This window comes from Barbatula barbatula (genome assembly GCF_947034865.1).
Source record: "Barbatula barbatula genome assembly, chromosome: 16".
In the NCBI taxonomy this organism is placed as follows: domain Eukaryota; kingdom Metazoa; phylum Chordata; class Actinopteri; order Cypriniformes; family Nemacheilidae; genus Barbatula; species Barbatula barbatula.
The window spans coordinates 6,219,139-6,231,760 of NC_136779.1; the positions used below are offsets into that span (position 1 = coordinate 6,219,139).

General features: G+C 37.5%; 2 protein-coding genes across 5 annotated transcripts; both read left to right on the plus strand.

Moving 5' to 3' along the window:
• The first annotated feature begins 6 nt into the window (after window positions 1–6).
• cox11 (cytochrome c oxidase assembly homolog 11 (yeast)) lies at window positions 7–2,516 on the plus strand. Of its 4 annotated transcripts, none has more exons than XM_079477317.1 (6): window positions 7–102; window positions 470–558; window positions 652–832; window positions 919–1,074; window positions 1,269–1,394; window positions 1,553–2,359. In XM_079477317.1, exons 2-6 carry the CDS (start codon window positions 518–520, stop codon window positions 1,733–1,735), a joined length of 687 nt encoding a protein of 228 aa, XP_079333443.1. In that variant the 5' UTR covers window positions 7–102; window positions 470–517; the 3' UTR covers window positions 1,736–2,359. The 4 variants fall into 4 exon arrangements, with proteins under 4 accessions (XP_079333443.1, XP_079333441.1, XP_079333442.1 ...); XM_079477316.1 differs by having other exon boundaries at window positions 26–102; window positions 637–832; XM_079477318.1 differs by having other exon boundaries at window positions 27–102; window positions 470–568.
• A 936-nt stretch (window positions 2,517–3,452) lies between these two features.
• On the plus strand, window positions 3,453–12,171 carry rab40b (RAB40B, member RAS oncogene family). Its single transcript, XM_079476294.1, has 6 exons — window positions 3,453–4,055; window positions 7,699–7,759; window positions 8,358–8,418; window positions 8,973–9,050; window positions 9,481–9,703; window positions 10,688–12,171. Exons 1-6 carry the CDS (start codon window positions 3,890–3,892, stop codon window positions 10,957–10,959), a joined length of 861 nt encoding a protein of 286 aa, XP_079332420.1. The 5' UTR covers window positions 3,453–3,889; the 3' UTR covers window positions 10,960–12,171.
• The last annotated feature ends 451 nt before the right edge of the window (window positions 12,172–12,622 follow it).

The window sequence follows — 12,622 nt, forward strand, 5'->3', positions numbered from 1 at the left end:
ATCGGAGGCATGTATCTAGAGGGGAACATCGATCTGTTGCACCGTGTTTTGTAACGTTCTATTGAAGGGTTTACATGTACATAACCGCATGCATTGAGTCAAGTAAGCTTTTAAAATATATTAAATTACCTTGCTATACTAATGAGAACTTTAGTGACGGATTTATCTTGTATGTTCACAACAATCAAACTCTTAATAAACGATGTGAAGATGTGTTGTGCATGTTAGCATTGTTACACACTTTTATGATGAAGCTTTATCAGAGTAGCACAATATATTACACAAACAATCTTAATAATTTAGCAAGTCAAATAATGCTTATGCTATAAGATGTTTTACAAGTCTATTCTTAATGCTGTCAGTTTGTTCTGTAGTGCACTACGCTTTGTGTGGTTGGATCCATCACTTGCTATCATGAAATATGTGAAATGGAGCAACTATATTTAAATGTCTTTTGTTTGTATTTTAGGTGAAGCACGTCTGTCTTCTGGGGGATTTCTTTTGTAACTAAATTGGGATGATGCTATTACCCTACCTCCTTCGTGGGTGCAGTGCAAAGTATGTACAGGTAGCACTTTCTAGCAGTCGCTTTTTCATTGATTGCTGCAGCATCAGAGGATTAGCAACATCCAGCAGTCATCTTTTCCTCAGGAAGATCCCCCAGCGATTCCTCAATCCGTCACGAGGAGCTAAAACTCACAGGAGAAAACAGAGCCAGGAAGATGGCTGGAAGAAAAGGAACAAGACTATCCTCACATACATTGCGGCCACCGGGGTCGGGATGATTGGCATGTCGTATGCTGCTGTTCCACTCTACAGACTGTACTGTCAAGTCAGTATTACACAAATGATTTGACAACTCGAAGCTGATTTTGAGAGTAGATTTGAGTAATTACAGTAACATGTTCCTCTCCTCAGGCAGCAGGGTTGGGAGGTGCAGCTACAGCAGGACACGACACTGAGCAAGTGGAGACAATGAGGCCAATCAGGGACCGTGTTATTAAAGTGACTTTCAATGCAGACACACATGCCAGCATGCAATGGAACTTCCGTCCACAGCAGTCAGAAATTTATGTAAGGTTTTATATTATTGTTTATTTATAAATTGTGTGGTCCCAAAGTCTGATAAGGCTGCATAAAATAATTGGGAATGAAAATGTATTTTAACCTGGAAAAACTAAAAGTTTTGAATGTTTAAATAATGGTTGATAATGCCACTGAGGAATAGATAGTGTACAATGTGACTTCATTGGTTATTGTTTTCCCAGCTTGTCCCAGGGGAAACTGCGCTGGCCTTCTACAGGGCAAAGAATCCCACAGACAAACCTGTTATAGGAATTTCAACTTACAATGTAGTGCCTTTTGATGCTGGACAATACTTCAATAAGATACAGGTAAACAAAGTGAACTGCAAACTCTTATTTTTTAAATTAACACTTCCGATACTATAATTTATAGCAGACTAAATCAAAATAAATAAATCTTAACAAAAATATCTGACTTTCTTTTTTCTTTGTAATGCACTAATGATGGTTCTGTTTTCCTTTCTCAGTGTTTCTGTTTTGAGGAGCAGAGGTTAAACCCACATGAGGAGGTAGACATGCCTGTTTTCTTTTATATTGACCCAGAGTTTGATGAAGACCCCAGAATGGCTCGAGTTGACACTATAACGCTCTCATACACATTTTTTGAAGCCAAGGAAGGACAAAGATTACCCATTCCTGGTTACAGTTAAATAAACAATATGCTGCAGTATTCAAAGACTTTTAATCAAAATGATATTCTAAATCTAAAATTACATTTTGTGTGAATATCCTTTATGTATATCTGATGTCAGATAGAACTTAAAATAATTGTACGGCCTGAATTGATAATAGGTCAACTGAAGTCTGTGTGATTTGTGGGCATAATAAAAATGTAAATTCTTATTTATTTTTAGCCATATGAGGAAAGTTCTTAATAGTGTTATTGAACATCATGTAAAATATTTGAAATAGTTGTATAGGATATTGTGATTAGTTTAACAATAGTTTAGTTCAACTAGTTGTGATTAGTTTAATGTAACAGTATTAACAAACTATGGAGACTATAAGCAATAAACACATAGTATCCGTAAAGTTAGCATTGCCTTGTTTGCTTTTCAAGACTAGATGGGCATACCTTTACATTTATTTACTTTGGGAAAGGGGAGACAGGTAAATTTTTGGCAGTAAACAAGTACATTATCGCAATGCTTTAAAGTCTCAGATATCCTAAATTCGTCTCGAACACGGCGTGTGTTATTTTGCTTCACAAGCAACGTTGCGCAATAGCCTTGTTCTGACATGTTTTAGCAGTTCAAATTAGTAAAACATTTGAGAATAAAAACAGCAAAAAAATTATTTGATTTATGACTTTTATATGAATATTTTGATATTCTCTCACAATATCTGATCAAATAAATACGTATAATGGGCAGGAGTGACACACGCTCTGACAGGTGTACGTACACAAAGTATAAAACTATAATATAAATGAAAAAAGAAAAGCACAGAAACAAATAGCATCTGTAAATAAATCATCATAGTGACTCAAAAATGTTATACAATCTTGTGAATGAAATGCTGTCTTAATTTCAGCAAAACAAATTGGAAAATATAAAGGGAATTCAAGCCATTTTGCCAGAATTTGGTAAATTAAAAAAATAACATTCTCAAGAGGACGAATTTGGGGGCATTTTATAGAAAAAAATAATATTTTAAAGAGTGAATTTATGGGTTAAATGTATAGGGCTGAACACATAGGCCTATATGCTTAAGTCACTCATGAATTGTTAAATCACAACAATCATAAAATAAATGTGTGGCAATTTTCATTAATGTCCGAATATATGGAAATAGACAAATTGACAGGATACATTTTATGAAGTAATTTGAAATGTACCTCCTTAACATAGTGCAGGATAATCTCTATGACCTTAACCAAATTTAAGGTGATTACTGACTAATTGAACTAAACCTGCTGTGATAGCTTTTATCAAAGACCTAAATTCATTTGATGGGAAGTTATGGAGATTAATAAAATCATAATTTAGAATATTGCCCGAATCATCAAACAAAGATAGAATGCAGTTAACATTCTTGTTAAACAATCTAGGGAAGCAATGTTTTTCTGCCTCCGCGATATTATTATGTCATTTTAACACTACGTCATTCTTCGTGCCCCGGCCAACAACAAACCCGAGCACGCGTTTGAAGCGCGCGGGAAAGCTGACGCAGGATCAGCCGAACCACCGCCCGCGCCACAAATGCAAAATAGACGAGAATACGGGCGCTGATCTGACATCAGGGCATATGCGATGAAAACACGGGATTGGCTACACCCTCTAGAACTCGAAATGGGCGTTGACTCGTTTTGACGGACACGACTAACGTCCAGTGAATTATTAGAGCTACCCTAGCAACTCCATCGACGGGCCAATCAGAGAAGTTCGAGGACGAACATTGAGGCTGATAGAAAGGAGTGATCGTGGAAGAATGGCTCAATGGATCATGTTTGCGCGAACGGGGAAGATTGACAAAACCTCGATAGTGCACGCAGTGACAGGAGTTTTAAGAAGACAGATGCTTGTTTTGACGTTTCGCAAATATTAAGAGCTACATTTAGGAAGTTGCCCGGCTTATGTTATCATACTGTCTTTATTTATCTCATAACGTGACGCAACAGCACCAGCGGATCCACAACCAGGATCTCTGAACAATACGACAGCTTTAGTGATGTGCTGGCCGTGAGATTTTAAACGCAGGGAAGCTTTATGAAGAACAAACATTTCTTTTTAAATCAAATGTATTGTTTGCGGTACTGGTGGTCTGAGATCTGTAACACCAAGTCCATTACATGATGTACCAGAATGGGTCATCGGGCTGATGTGAACATGAACCACAGGAGCAGTCCAACAAAAGCGTATGATTTCCTTCTGAAATTTCTGCTGGTCGGAGACAGTGATGTGGGGAAAGGGGAAATACTGGCCAGTCTACAGAATGGGTCCAGTGAATCACCCTATGGATATAATATGGGTAAGTTATTCTAGTACAAATAAGAGCCAAAAGTTTGTTAGTCTGTGCATTTTAGAATATTACATTTAAATTGATATATAGATTATGTTACATTTGTATTATATGACATCGTCGCTTGCTAAAATGATTAAAAAAGGATTAAACTGGCAAGCATGTTTACATTTTCCTATTGTGTTTCCATTGTTTTGCTTCCAGAAATGTTGTTCTCTGATAAGGATCGTGTTTGTGCTGTTCTGTTTTTATTTTGTGTGTTTCCTTTACGAGTAATGTACATTTTTGTAAATGCAAAAACCCACAAATTATATCACATTGATGCAACACTAAGATTACAATTTCTTTAGCTTTCATTTACTGCTCAGTGGTGTTAACTACAGTCGACTCCCTGTTTTGGAAAAAGTAACACTGCCCAGGAGACAGATCTGCTGTAGTGAAACCCCTCTGGGATTTGACAGCTAGACCAAACCAACATATTTTCTTTCATCTATATGCAAAATCAACAGCATTGTTTAGGTAACACATGCAAGTTTTTGATCAAATATAAAAAAACACTTGTTTATGTGTTATCAATAAATGTTTGTATCATTTATTAATTCAGCAACCAGATGACAGTGTGAAATTGCCTTAGTTTATCATTTATTTTAGTTCTTGCATAAAGCAAATTTCCAGCATTATAGCCTATCACAAGTCCATTAAATCCAAATTGGGATTTCTTCAACATGCTCCAGGGCAAACCAAGTTTACCAAATGTGGTGTTTTATATTGAAGGCCAAAATCCAAGGTTTAATGGCCATTTAAGAAGCTTAGATTAGACTGGTCCAATTAAGTTGTTCGTATTGATATTGGATATTACAAGCAAGTAAACTGATTGTCTTTAAATTTATGTTCAGACACTGTCTAAGATCTGGGTGGCTTTCACACTTGTGTACCCATCGATCCAAGCTGCTGAGAAAGACATGCCATCTACTTTTAGAAAAGGGGCAACAGGTTATAGGCGCGCACACACATAAAAAAATCTATAGACTTTAAGTAGTGTTTGAATTCCTTCAGCGTGATTTTTAGATGGTATCTTTTTATGGCATTGCTTACTGGCATTTGTGTACAAAAGTTGTAAACACCGACAGCATCGATAGTTAATTCCCCACTGCGGGCCTATAAAAGTGACTTCATACTACATTAATTTAAATACTCACCAGCAAAAATATTGGCCCAGGAGGGGCACTAAACAGCCCTGCCAGGATGCTAATGCTTAGTTTATTTTGAATTGTAACCTTGGGAGCAACTCACCAAGCAATTCCTTATAAGTGCAAATGTATATGGTCGAAAAACTCCATTCTGATTACACTGGGAGAGCTCTTACAATCTTGCCAGCAGAAGACTCTGCTGGAATTTCTGTTTATAGATATTATTACTAGTGGCCAAAGATCTTATGTAACTCTTCGCCTGCTCCCAGGGACTAAGAAACAGTACTGCTGAAGGGAACGAGCATGCAGCCAAGGTTTGCCGACGATAAACGGATGGAACATTCTGATGTTTATCTAAACACTTGTGTGAACCTCAAGTCGCTTGTTTGTTGGAATGGCGAGAGGACAGTGTTGACTATAATGTTTGTTCTTAAAGGAACTGTGACGACATACAGCTGTTCTTCACAGTGGTCATGCCACTTGAGAAATCAGAGACAGTTTTCTGCCACTGAAACATTTATTTTACCGTCTTATAAATAACATGTGAAATGTGTAGCTTATGTAACTCCTCTGGAGTTTAATAAAGGTAGACGATGTGTTTAATTTTGCATGAATGTACACAAGCTGTAATGGATTGAAGTGTATTTAATGGGTTGGACCCTGTCTTAGGTTCTTAAATCACGTCTGATTTGTGCAACACATTTTTTGGATGTGTTCACAATGTTTCAGCAACCGAATGAACACTATAGGCTGTAGTTCTATCTCTTACAGACATCATTTGATTTCATTTACACCATATTACAAATGGCGTCCACCCTGACTTAGGTCCCACATGACCTTCATGTGAGTCTTCAGGTTGCATGATTATGATAGAATATCATGACTTTCTCCCTAAACTCCAGATTTTGAACATCAAAACTGTTCTCCTCTTGTTTCTATATGTGTCATCCTGTCAGAAAGGTCAATGTCTCTCTGCTGGTTGTTGTGAGGGAGGTGAGGAGAGGTGTAGGGTAATTGTGCAGTGAGACAGAAAGAGTTAGTGTGAAAAAATCTGTCAGGATGAATCAGAGTGCCCACACAAACAGGAAGACTGCATCCTACAGACAGACATGTTTATAAAAAGAAAAAATACCACCGGAGAGCTGGAATTACACAATTTATGTCTAAATATAATGCACAGCATTGAATCATCAAACAATGAAAATGTGACACAAAGTAATCTTATTCAATATGACGTTTATAAAGGGTTTATGTTTTTGTACTACAATACAAAGAAACATCTAATTAAATGAAGCATTTAAATGTCATCCTCTGTTCAGCCTTGAGCCTTCATTTGACCCCAATAATATATGTTTTAAAATAACAGCAATTTTATGAGTTCACCTGCCCATCCCAGTATAACTATATGAAGTACCAAACCAGTAACATGAAGGTTAAACTTTCAACAAACAGTTGGTGCATACCGTGAGCTGACACATATAAAATTGGATTGTGGTTAATATGGTTTCATTCTTTTGTGACAGCGATGATGCTTTAAATCCACCTAAATGGAATCTCCAGTTGTTCCATGTATATTTTCCTCAGTGGTAGATTTCAGTCTCATCACTGTGGAATGTGTGATGGGCTGTTAAGATTCCTAGCAGAAAAGAGTGATATGAATGTGTCTGGAATCCGGAACCCCCTCAGAGGTGATGCTATATCTTTCATATTTCAGCTCAGACATCCCCAAGTGTCATGATACAGATTTTACTTAAAGGAACAGTTTGCTGTCTTGTGAATGAAAATTCTGTCTTCATTTACTTACCCCAGAGTTGTCCCAAATCAGTATCAATGTATTTGTGCTGATGAACACCGAGAAAGATATTTGGAAAAATGCTTGTAGCCAAACAGTTCTTGGCCAACATTGATAATCACCATAGTAGGAAAAAAATGCTTTATACATTTCCTGCAAGAAGATATCAAGAAGATATTTTGAAGAATGTAGGAAAGCAAACCATTCTGGGGCACTTTCCACCAACCATTGTAATTTTTTCTACAACAGTAGACCACAGTCCAAATATCTTTCTCTGTGTTCATCAGAAAAAAGAAATGTATTCAGGTGAATCGAGTGTCTTGTAGGGAAGGAGTGTGTTATGATGTGCCCATAGTGGATGAAAATTCGGTGCAAATATTGTTGTCTTTATTTAATGATATGAGACTTATATAGGGTCCAAAATATAATGAGACTCGTGGAAACTACCAATGCCATAACCAGCACCCACAAAATCCTAAAATCATGACTGTGAATTTTGTACCCCTCATATTTTTACAGAAAATATGTAAAGACATTCCTATGGTAACCAATGAACATATGACCTTCTCTGGGTTTGTGTTGCCTGTTGGCTCTTTCAAACAGTTTACATTGAAGAAAGAGTGATCTGAAGGATGCTTAAATCATTTCATTATCTCTTCCTCACTTGTAGGAATTGACTACAAGACAACTACAATATTGCTTGATGGACGCAGAGTCAAGCTCCAGCTTTGGCGAGTAGCATTACATCATTTTACTGGAAACTATATTTACCGCACTTGCATTGATTGTTTTCTAGGTTGTTAAAACAAGTATTAAGAGCCACTACACATCAACCTTTCCATTCCATCATGCCTGTGTACGCAGATATCTATGAGCCTCTGTTGGTTTGCAAAATATGAAGTAAACATGCCAAACGTCTGGCTATGTTAATTACAGCGGTCCACAACAAAACCCCAATGAAATATTCAGCCAAGTGAACTCCAGGAGTTGTTTATAAATTGAGCTGCATTTTTAGAGAACTGAGCTTTGCTGGAGTCTGGATTCAATTATCAGTTTGTTATGGACGCACAAAGCATTTCAGATGGCGTTTGCGATACTACAATCCTGCCTGTCGCAACATGACTGGCACGTCGTGGTGCTGCGCTCAGCCTTGGATGCTGAATGATTCATTTCACTGCTCCTACTCAAAGTCTGGTGCCCTGGCACCATCCACAGAGAGCTCCTCATGTCACCAGGCACAAGGACAGACAATAGCTACAGATGTTTTGAGGAGCAGAAGCTGAATGTGATCTTTGTGATGCGGACTCTCTGTATTCTTTTTTTTTGCAGGGACACCTCAGGACAAGGCAGATTCTGCACTATATTCCGCTCGTATTCCAGAGGGGCACAGGTATAATACAAACTGTGAAATAGTCAATTTTTGTAAATCAGATTATGTTATAATGTCCATAATATCAACGGCAAAGGCACTTTAGGAAATGGGCTTTTGAATTTCTCTAAATCCCAGAGTTCCCAGAGAGAGTTTTTAAACACTCCACCCAGAGATCAGCAGTTCCTGTTGAAAGTGTGGAATGCTGGGCTGGTGCTGTTATATGATGTTTCCTTGTTCTGGAAAACACTGATATCCTTACAACCATCACAGTCAGACGAAAACTGTGCTCTTTACAACCAATTTTTAGACTACTGTTTTATTGATAATTGATTATCATTGTTTTTTACCATTAGCTTGTTACAATTTTAGCAATTTTGATTGTTTTCTTCTTATACTTATTTGTTTGGCAGAAATTTTTATCCAAATTATCCAGAATTAAACCTACAACCTTGGGTATTGGTATCCAAAGCTCTACAAGTTAGAACTATAGGAACAATATTAACTCTAAGATTTAAAGCAGATTTTGGTATAATGCGCACCGAAATATTAAACTAACCTGTTTTCTTTCACAGGGTGTTATCCTTGTATATGACATCACAAACCGGTGGTCCTTTGATGGCATCGATAGATGGATTAAAGAGATTGATGAGGTAAAATCAGATCAAGGGAGCTGGACACTTTAAATATTAAACTGTGCAATCTTTGGCAGATCTGAACTTTGAATATGACTTATTCAAATATAAAAACCAAGTTTAGTCTGGTTCAATCAGTCAAATTAAATGTTTTTTGCTTAGATAGATGTGAGTCAACATAGATCAGAAAACGCTGTTTTTCATTCAGCTCCTCAAATAAACGGTAACATCAGATTTGTCATTCATGAAATCTGTGATTATAATAGAGTGTTTTGCAACTGATAGCAGGGGCTGAGGATGTGCACAGCATTTACTGGCTGTGCAAACAGCTTTCTAAAAATGGTTTATGATATTAGCAGTTGTACAAGTATAAAACAAATCTGGAAATCAGTCATGGTAAAAAGAACTCTTTAATAACCACTGACATACTGCACTGCTTTGTACCCAGCATGCACCAGGTGTACCCAAGATCCTTGTGGGGAACAGGCTTCACTTGGCCTATAAGCGTCAGGTGACCACCGAGCATGCCCAGGCTTTTGCAGAGCGACTGGGCATCACATTCTTCGAAGTCAGCCCTCTCTGTAACTTCAACATTACAGAGTCCTTCACTGAGTTGGCTCGGATTGTGCTCATGAGGCACGGTATGGAGCGACTTTGGAGACCCAACAAAGGTACCAAAACAGTCATTAAAAAACGCGGAAATATTAGATTTAAAAATGTGTAGATCTAGAAATAAGTAACATTTTCAATAAGATAGAAATTGTAGTAAATATATGTTTATTAATTTATACAGCTGGAAATTTATTTTTTATAATGATTTAAAAAAAATCTATATCCAGCAGCCAAAACAGACTTTAATCGGATGTGTGAATCGTTCACACATGCAAATATGTCAATTTTGTATGATCAGGCATATGTAACCTTACATGATAATAGCAATCAGATGACAGCTCTTTTGGGGGGATTTTCTTATAGAAATAACAAATTAAAACGCTATTAGGAATTAAAATTCTTTAAAATTTCTAGGGCTCCACGTGCCGCAATACTATTATAGTCCTGCTCCACTACACAACAACATCTCCTCATGACTCACTCTGTTGCTGAGGTTGGAAATGTTCTCTCAGAGAATCACACAAGCTTCACCATGAAGGCCTTTTGACATTAGATTATGCATAAGAGAACACTGTCATAGATTCAAGTAGTCCTTCAGTAAAATAACCGCATATGGAACGGCTATTGAACGTTTTTCTTTCCTCAGACCAATGCTGCAATTATGTATAGACCCAAAGAATGCTTGGAGCCCTGAAGTATGCAAAGCTTTAAGACTTAATACTGTTAAAAAGCGGAGACACCCTGTGTTCAAATATCAACGTAATGGACTACCGCCCACAACTTATTTCAGCTTTCTATAAACATAAATTTGCTTTATGTTGGAAAAGTGCTTGTAGGAGGAAGGTTGAGAGAGAGGAAAACATTTGCTAGGTTACAATATGGCATTTATAGGAAGGCATTATGTGCTTGTTTTGACTGTAGATATGTAAAGGACAAGTTAGATGATAAAACAAGTTGTTGCGTTGGATGACTGCTTCCCTAATAACAAAATACTGCTTGGAGACTCCAAGTTGTGCTCTGACTGTTTTATCTTTTTTGTGCAGTGTTGAGTCTGCAGGACCTGTGCTGTCGCTCTATCGTGTCCTGCACTCCGGTGCACCTCGTGGACAAACTTCCCCTTCCTGTTGCCTTAAAATGCCACCTAAAGTCCTTCTCCATGGCCAACGGTCTCAACGCCAGGATGATGCATGGCCGTTCCTACTCGGTCATAGCCAGCAGTGCTAAAAAGAGGAACGGAAGCAAAAAATCCAAACTCATCTATCCACCACTGAGCCCGTCCCAGAACTGTGCACAAACAAGCTGCAAGATTTCATAGTTCAATGCAATTTCTGTACTTATAATACACACACTTAAAATGCAGTTTAAACAAGGAGCTAGAGTCGAAAAACCGCCGAAAAACAATAAATAACAATCCAGAGAATTGTGGTTTTATGATCGATCTTTGAATTTATCAAGTGATGTGTTTACTATGTCGGTTTGTTTAAACATGTGGTCCTGGACGTATTATCCAGAGGTTGCTAAAAGACAGATGTAAAAACGAGGATCTGTGTTGCCAAGCCTTTATAATGCTCTGCATTGTTTAAATATATGTACAAGTTATTATGTCTCGTAAATGTATTGAAACTTGACGGTACTGGATTTTCTTGTGGAGAACTCTTTTGCTACTGAACCTGGATCAAGCCAACAGGAACAGAGTGGCTTTCCTGTTTTAGGATCACTTCACTTTCAAAATGGACCTTACTGATGATAATACCAGCTTCATTTCCTTTAATACTGTTCTTCAGACACTTTTCAGGGCTTTCGAGGTAACTTCAAGGTTGTCACACACTCCTCTTTGTACATAATTTGTTTGTTGCCAATATTGTAAGTTTAAGGGAAACACACCAAAGACACAGGCGATTAAAACGTGGCTTCATTTGTCACATTAAAAACAACACTAATCTTTCTGATAACAGCAAGCAAACACAATTTCATGTCAGGTTTTAAAATAAAGCTCAATGATGAAACCACGTGGTCGGTTTGTACTGTCCATCAGCTAGTGCAGCTATTTATGTCCGCTTGAGGGCAGTGTTGGTCTTTTTAAGGCGGTCTTGAATAGCTAGGGATCCAACTGGGTCGTGTAATTTAGCATTTAATCGAGAATCAGCACAAGTTCTTTGGTGAGGGAATGGAAACACATCCACCATGCAGACATATTATAACAAAATTAAAAAATCATATTAAATCTATTCACATATTGTCTAAAATATACCTTTGCATGGCACTATTGTTTAAGGCGGATGAACAGAAACCTCGCTTTCTGATATTCTTGCGCGAATGGCGCGTACTTGCGGCGTCCTCAAGTGTGCCGCCATGACATGAATTTAAAATCCAAACTTTGCAGATTTAACGCAAGGTTGGAAATATAATTTATCACGAGTGTTTGGCGTTGAATGTATAATATGTCTTGTTGCTACACTGAATAGCGTGTGTATTTCACACGTAGGCTATTTGTCCAATAAACGTCGAAGTGTACATGGTTTGACCGAATAATTCGTTTCTGTTGAATATTAATCAATTAAAGCGAATTACTATAGTAAATTGCTGAATCAGTTGAATTACTACAGTTCATTTCCATGCCATAAAAGCACATGATGGGTAGAAAAAGATATTTACCATGGTAACCAGTCCAAACCAAAGACAGGTTCAACAGCGCATGTATATAAACAACCTGCAGAGGGCGCACTCCCCATATCTTCAGTTGAACGTTTGCTTTGGATTCTGCTTTATCGCAACAATATCTAATAAACTAATCCGTGAACATGTCTATTGGTTTTTACACCGTATATCCAATTCTATTATCCCATATTTTGTTCATAGCCTTCTAAAATGATGTCGGTCATTTTCACATAGAAGCCATAAATTAATTTGAAAAAAGATTGGCGTATAATATGAAACAAAAGGTTGTGAGGCGATGGACAGCCTGGTTTTTGGACATA

Excerpts from the sequence above, each read along its gene's own strand:
- cox11 (XM_079477315.1), top strand. The coding sequence starts at position 518 with ATGATGCTATTACCCTACCTCCTTCGTGGGTGCAGTGCAAAGTATGTA. Across the intron at positions 1,075-1,268 it reads CACAGCAGTCAGAAATTTAT|CTTGTCCCAGGGGAAACTGC; the intron begins GTAAGGTTTTAT and ends TTGTTTTCCCAG. Across the intron at positions 1,395-1,552 it reads AATACTTCAATAAGATACAG|TGTTTCTGTTTTGAGGAGCA; the intron begins GTAAACAAAGTG and ends TTCCTTTCTCAG.
- rab40b (XM_079476294.1), top strand. The coding sequence starts at position 3,890 with ATGGGTCATCGGGCTGATGTGAACATGAACCACAGGAGCAGTCCAACA. Across the intron at positions 4,056-7,698 it reads ACCCTATGGATATAATATGG|GAATTGACTACAAGACAACT; the intron begins GTAAGTTATTCT and ends CCTCACTTGTAG. Across the intron at positions 8,419-8,972 it reads CGTATTCCAGAGGGGCACAG|GGTGTTATCCTTGTATATGA; the intron begins GTATAATACAAA and ends TTTCTTTCACAG.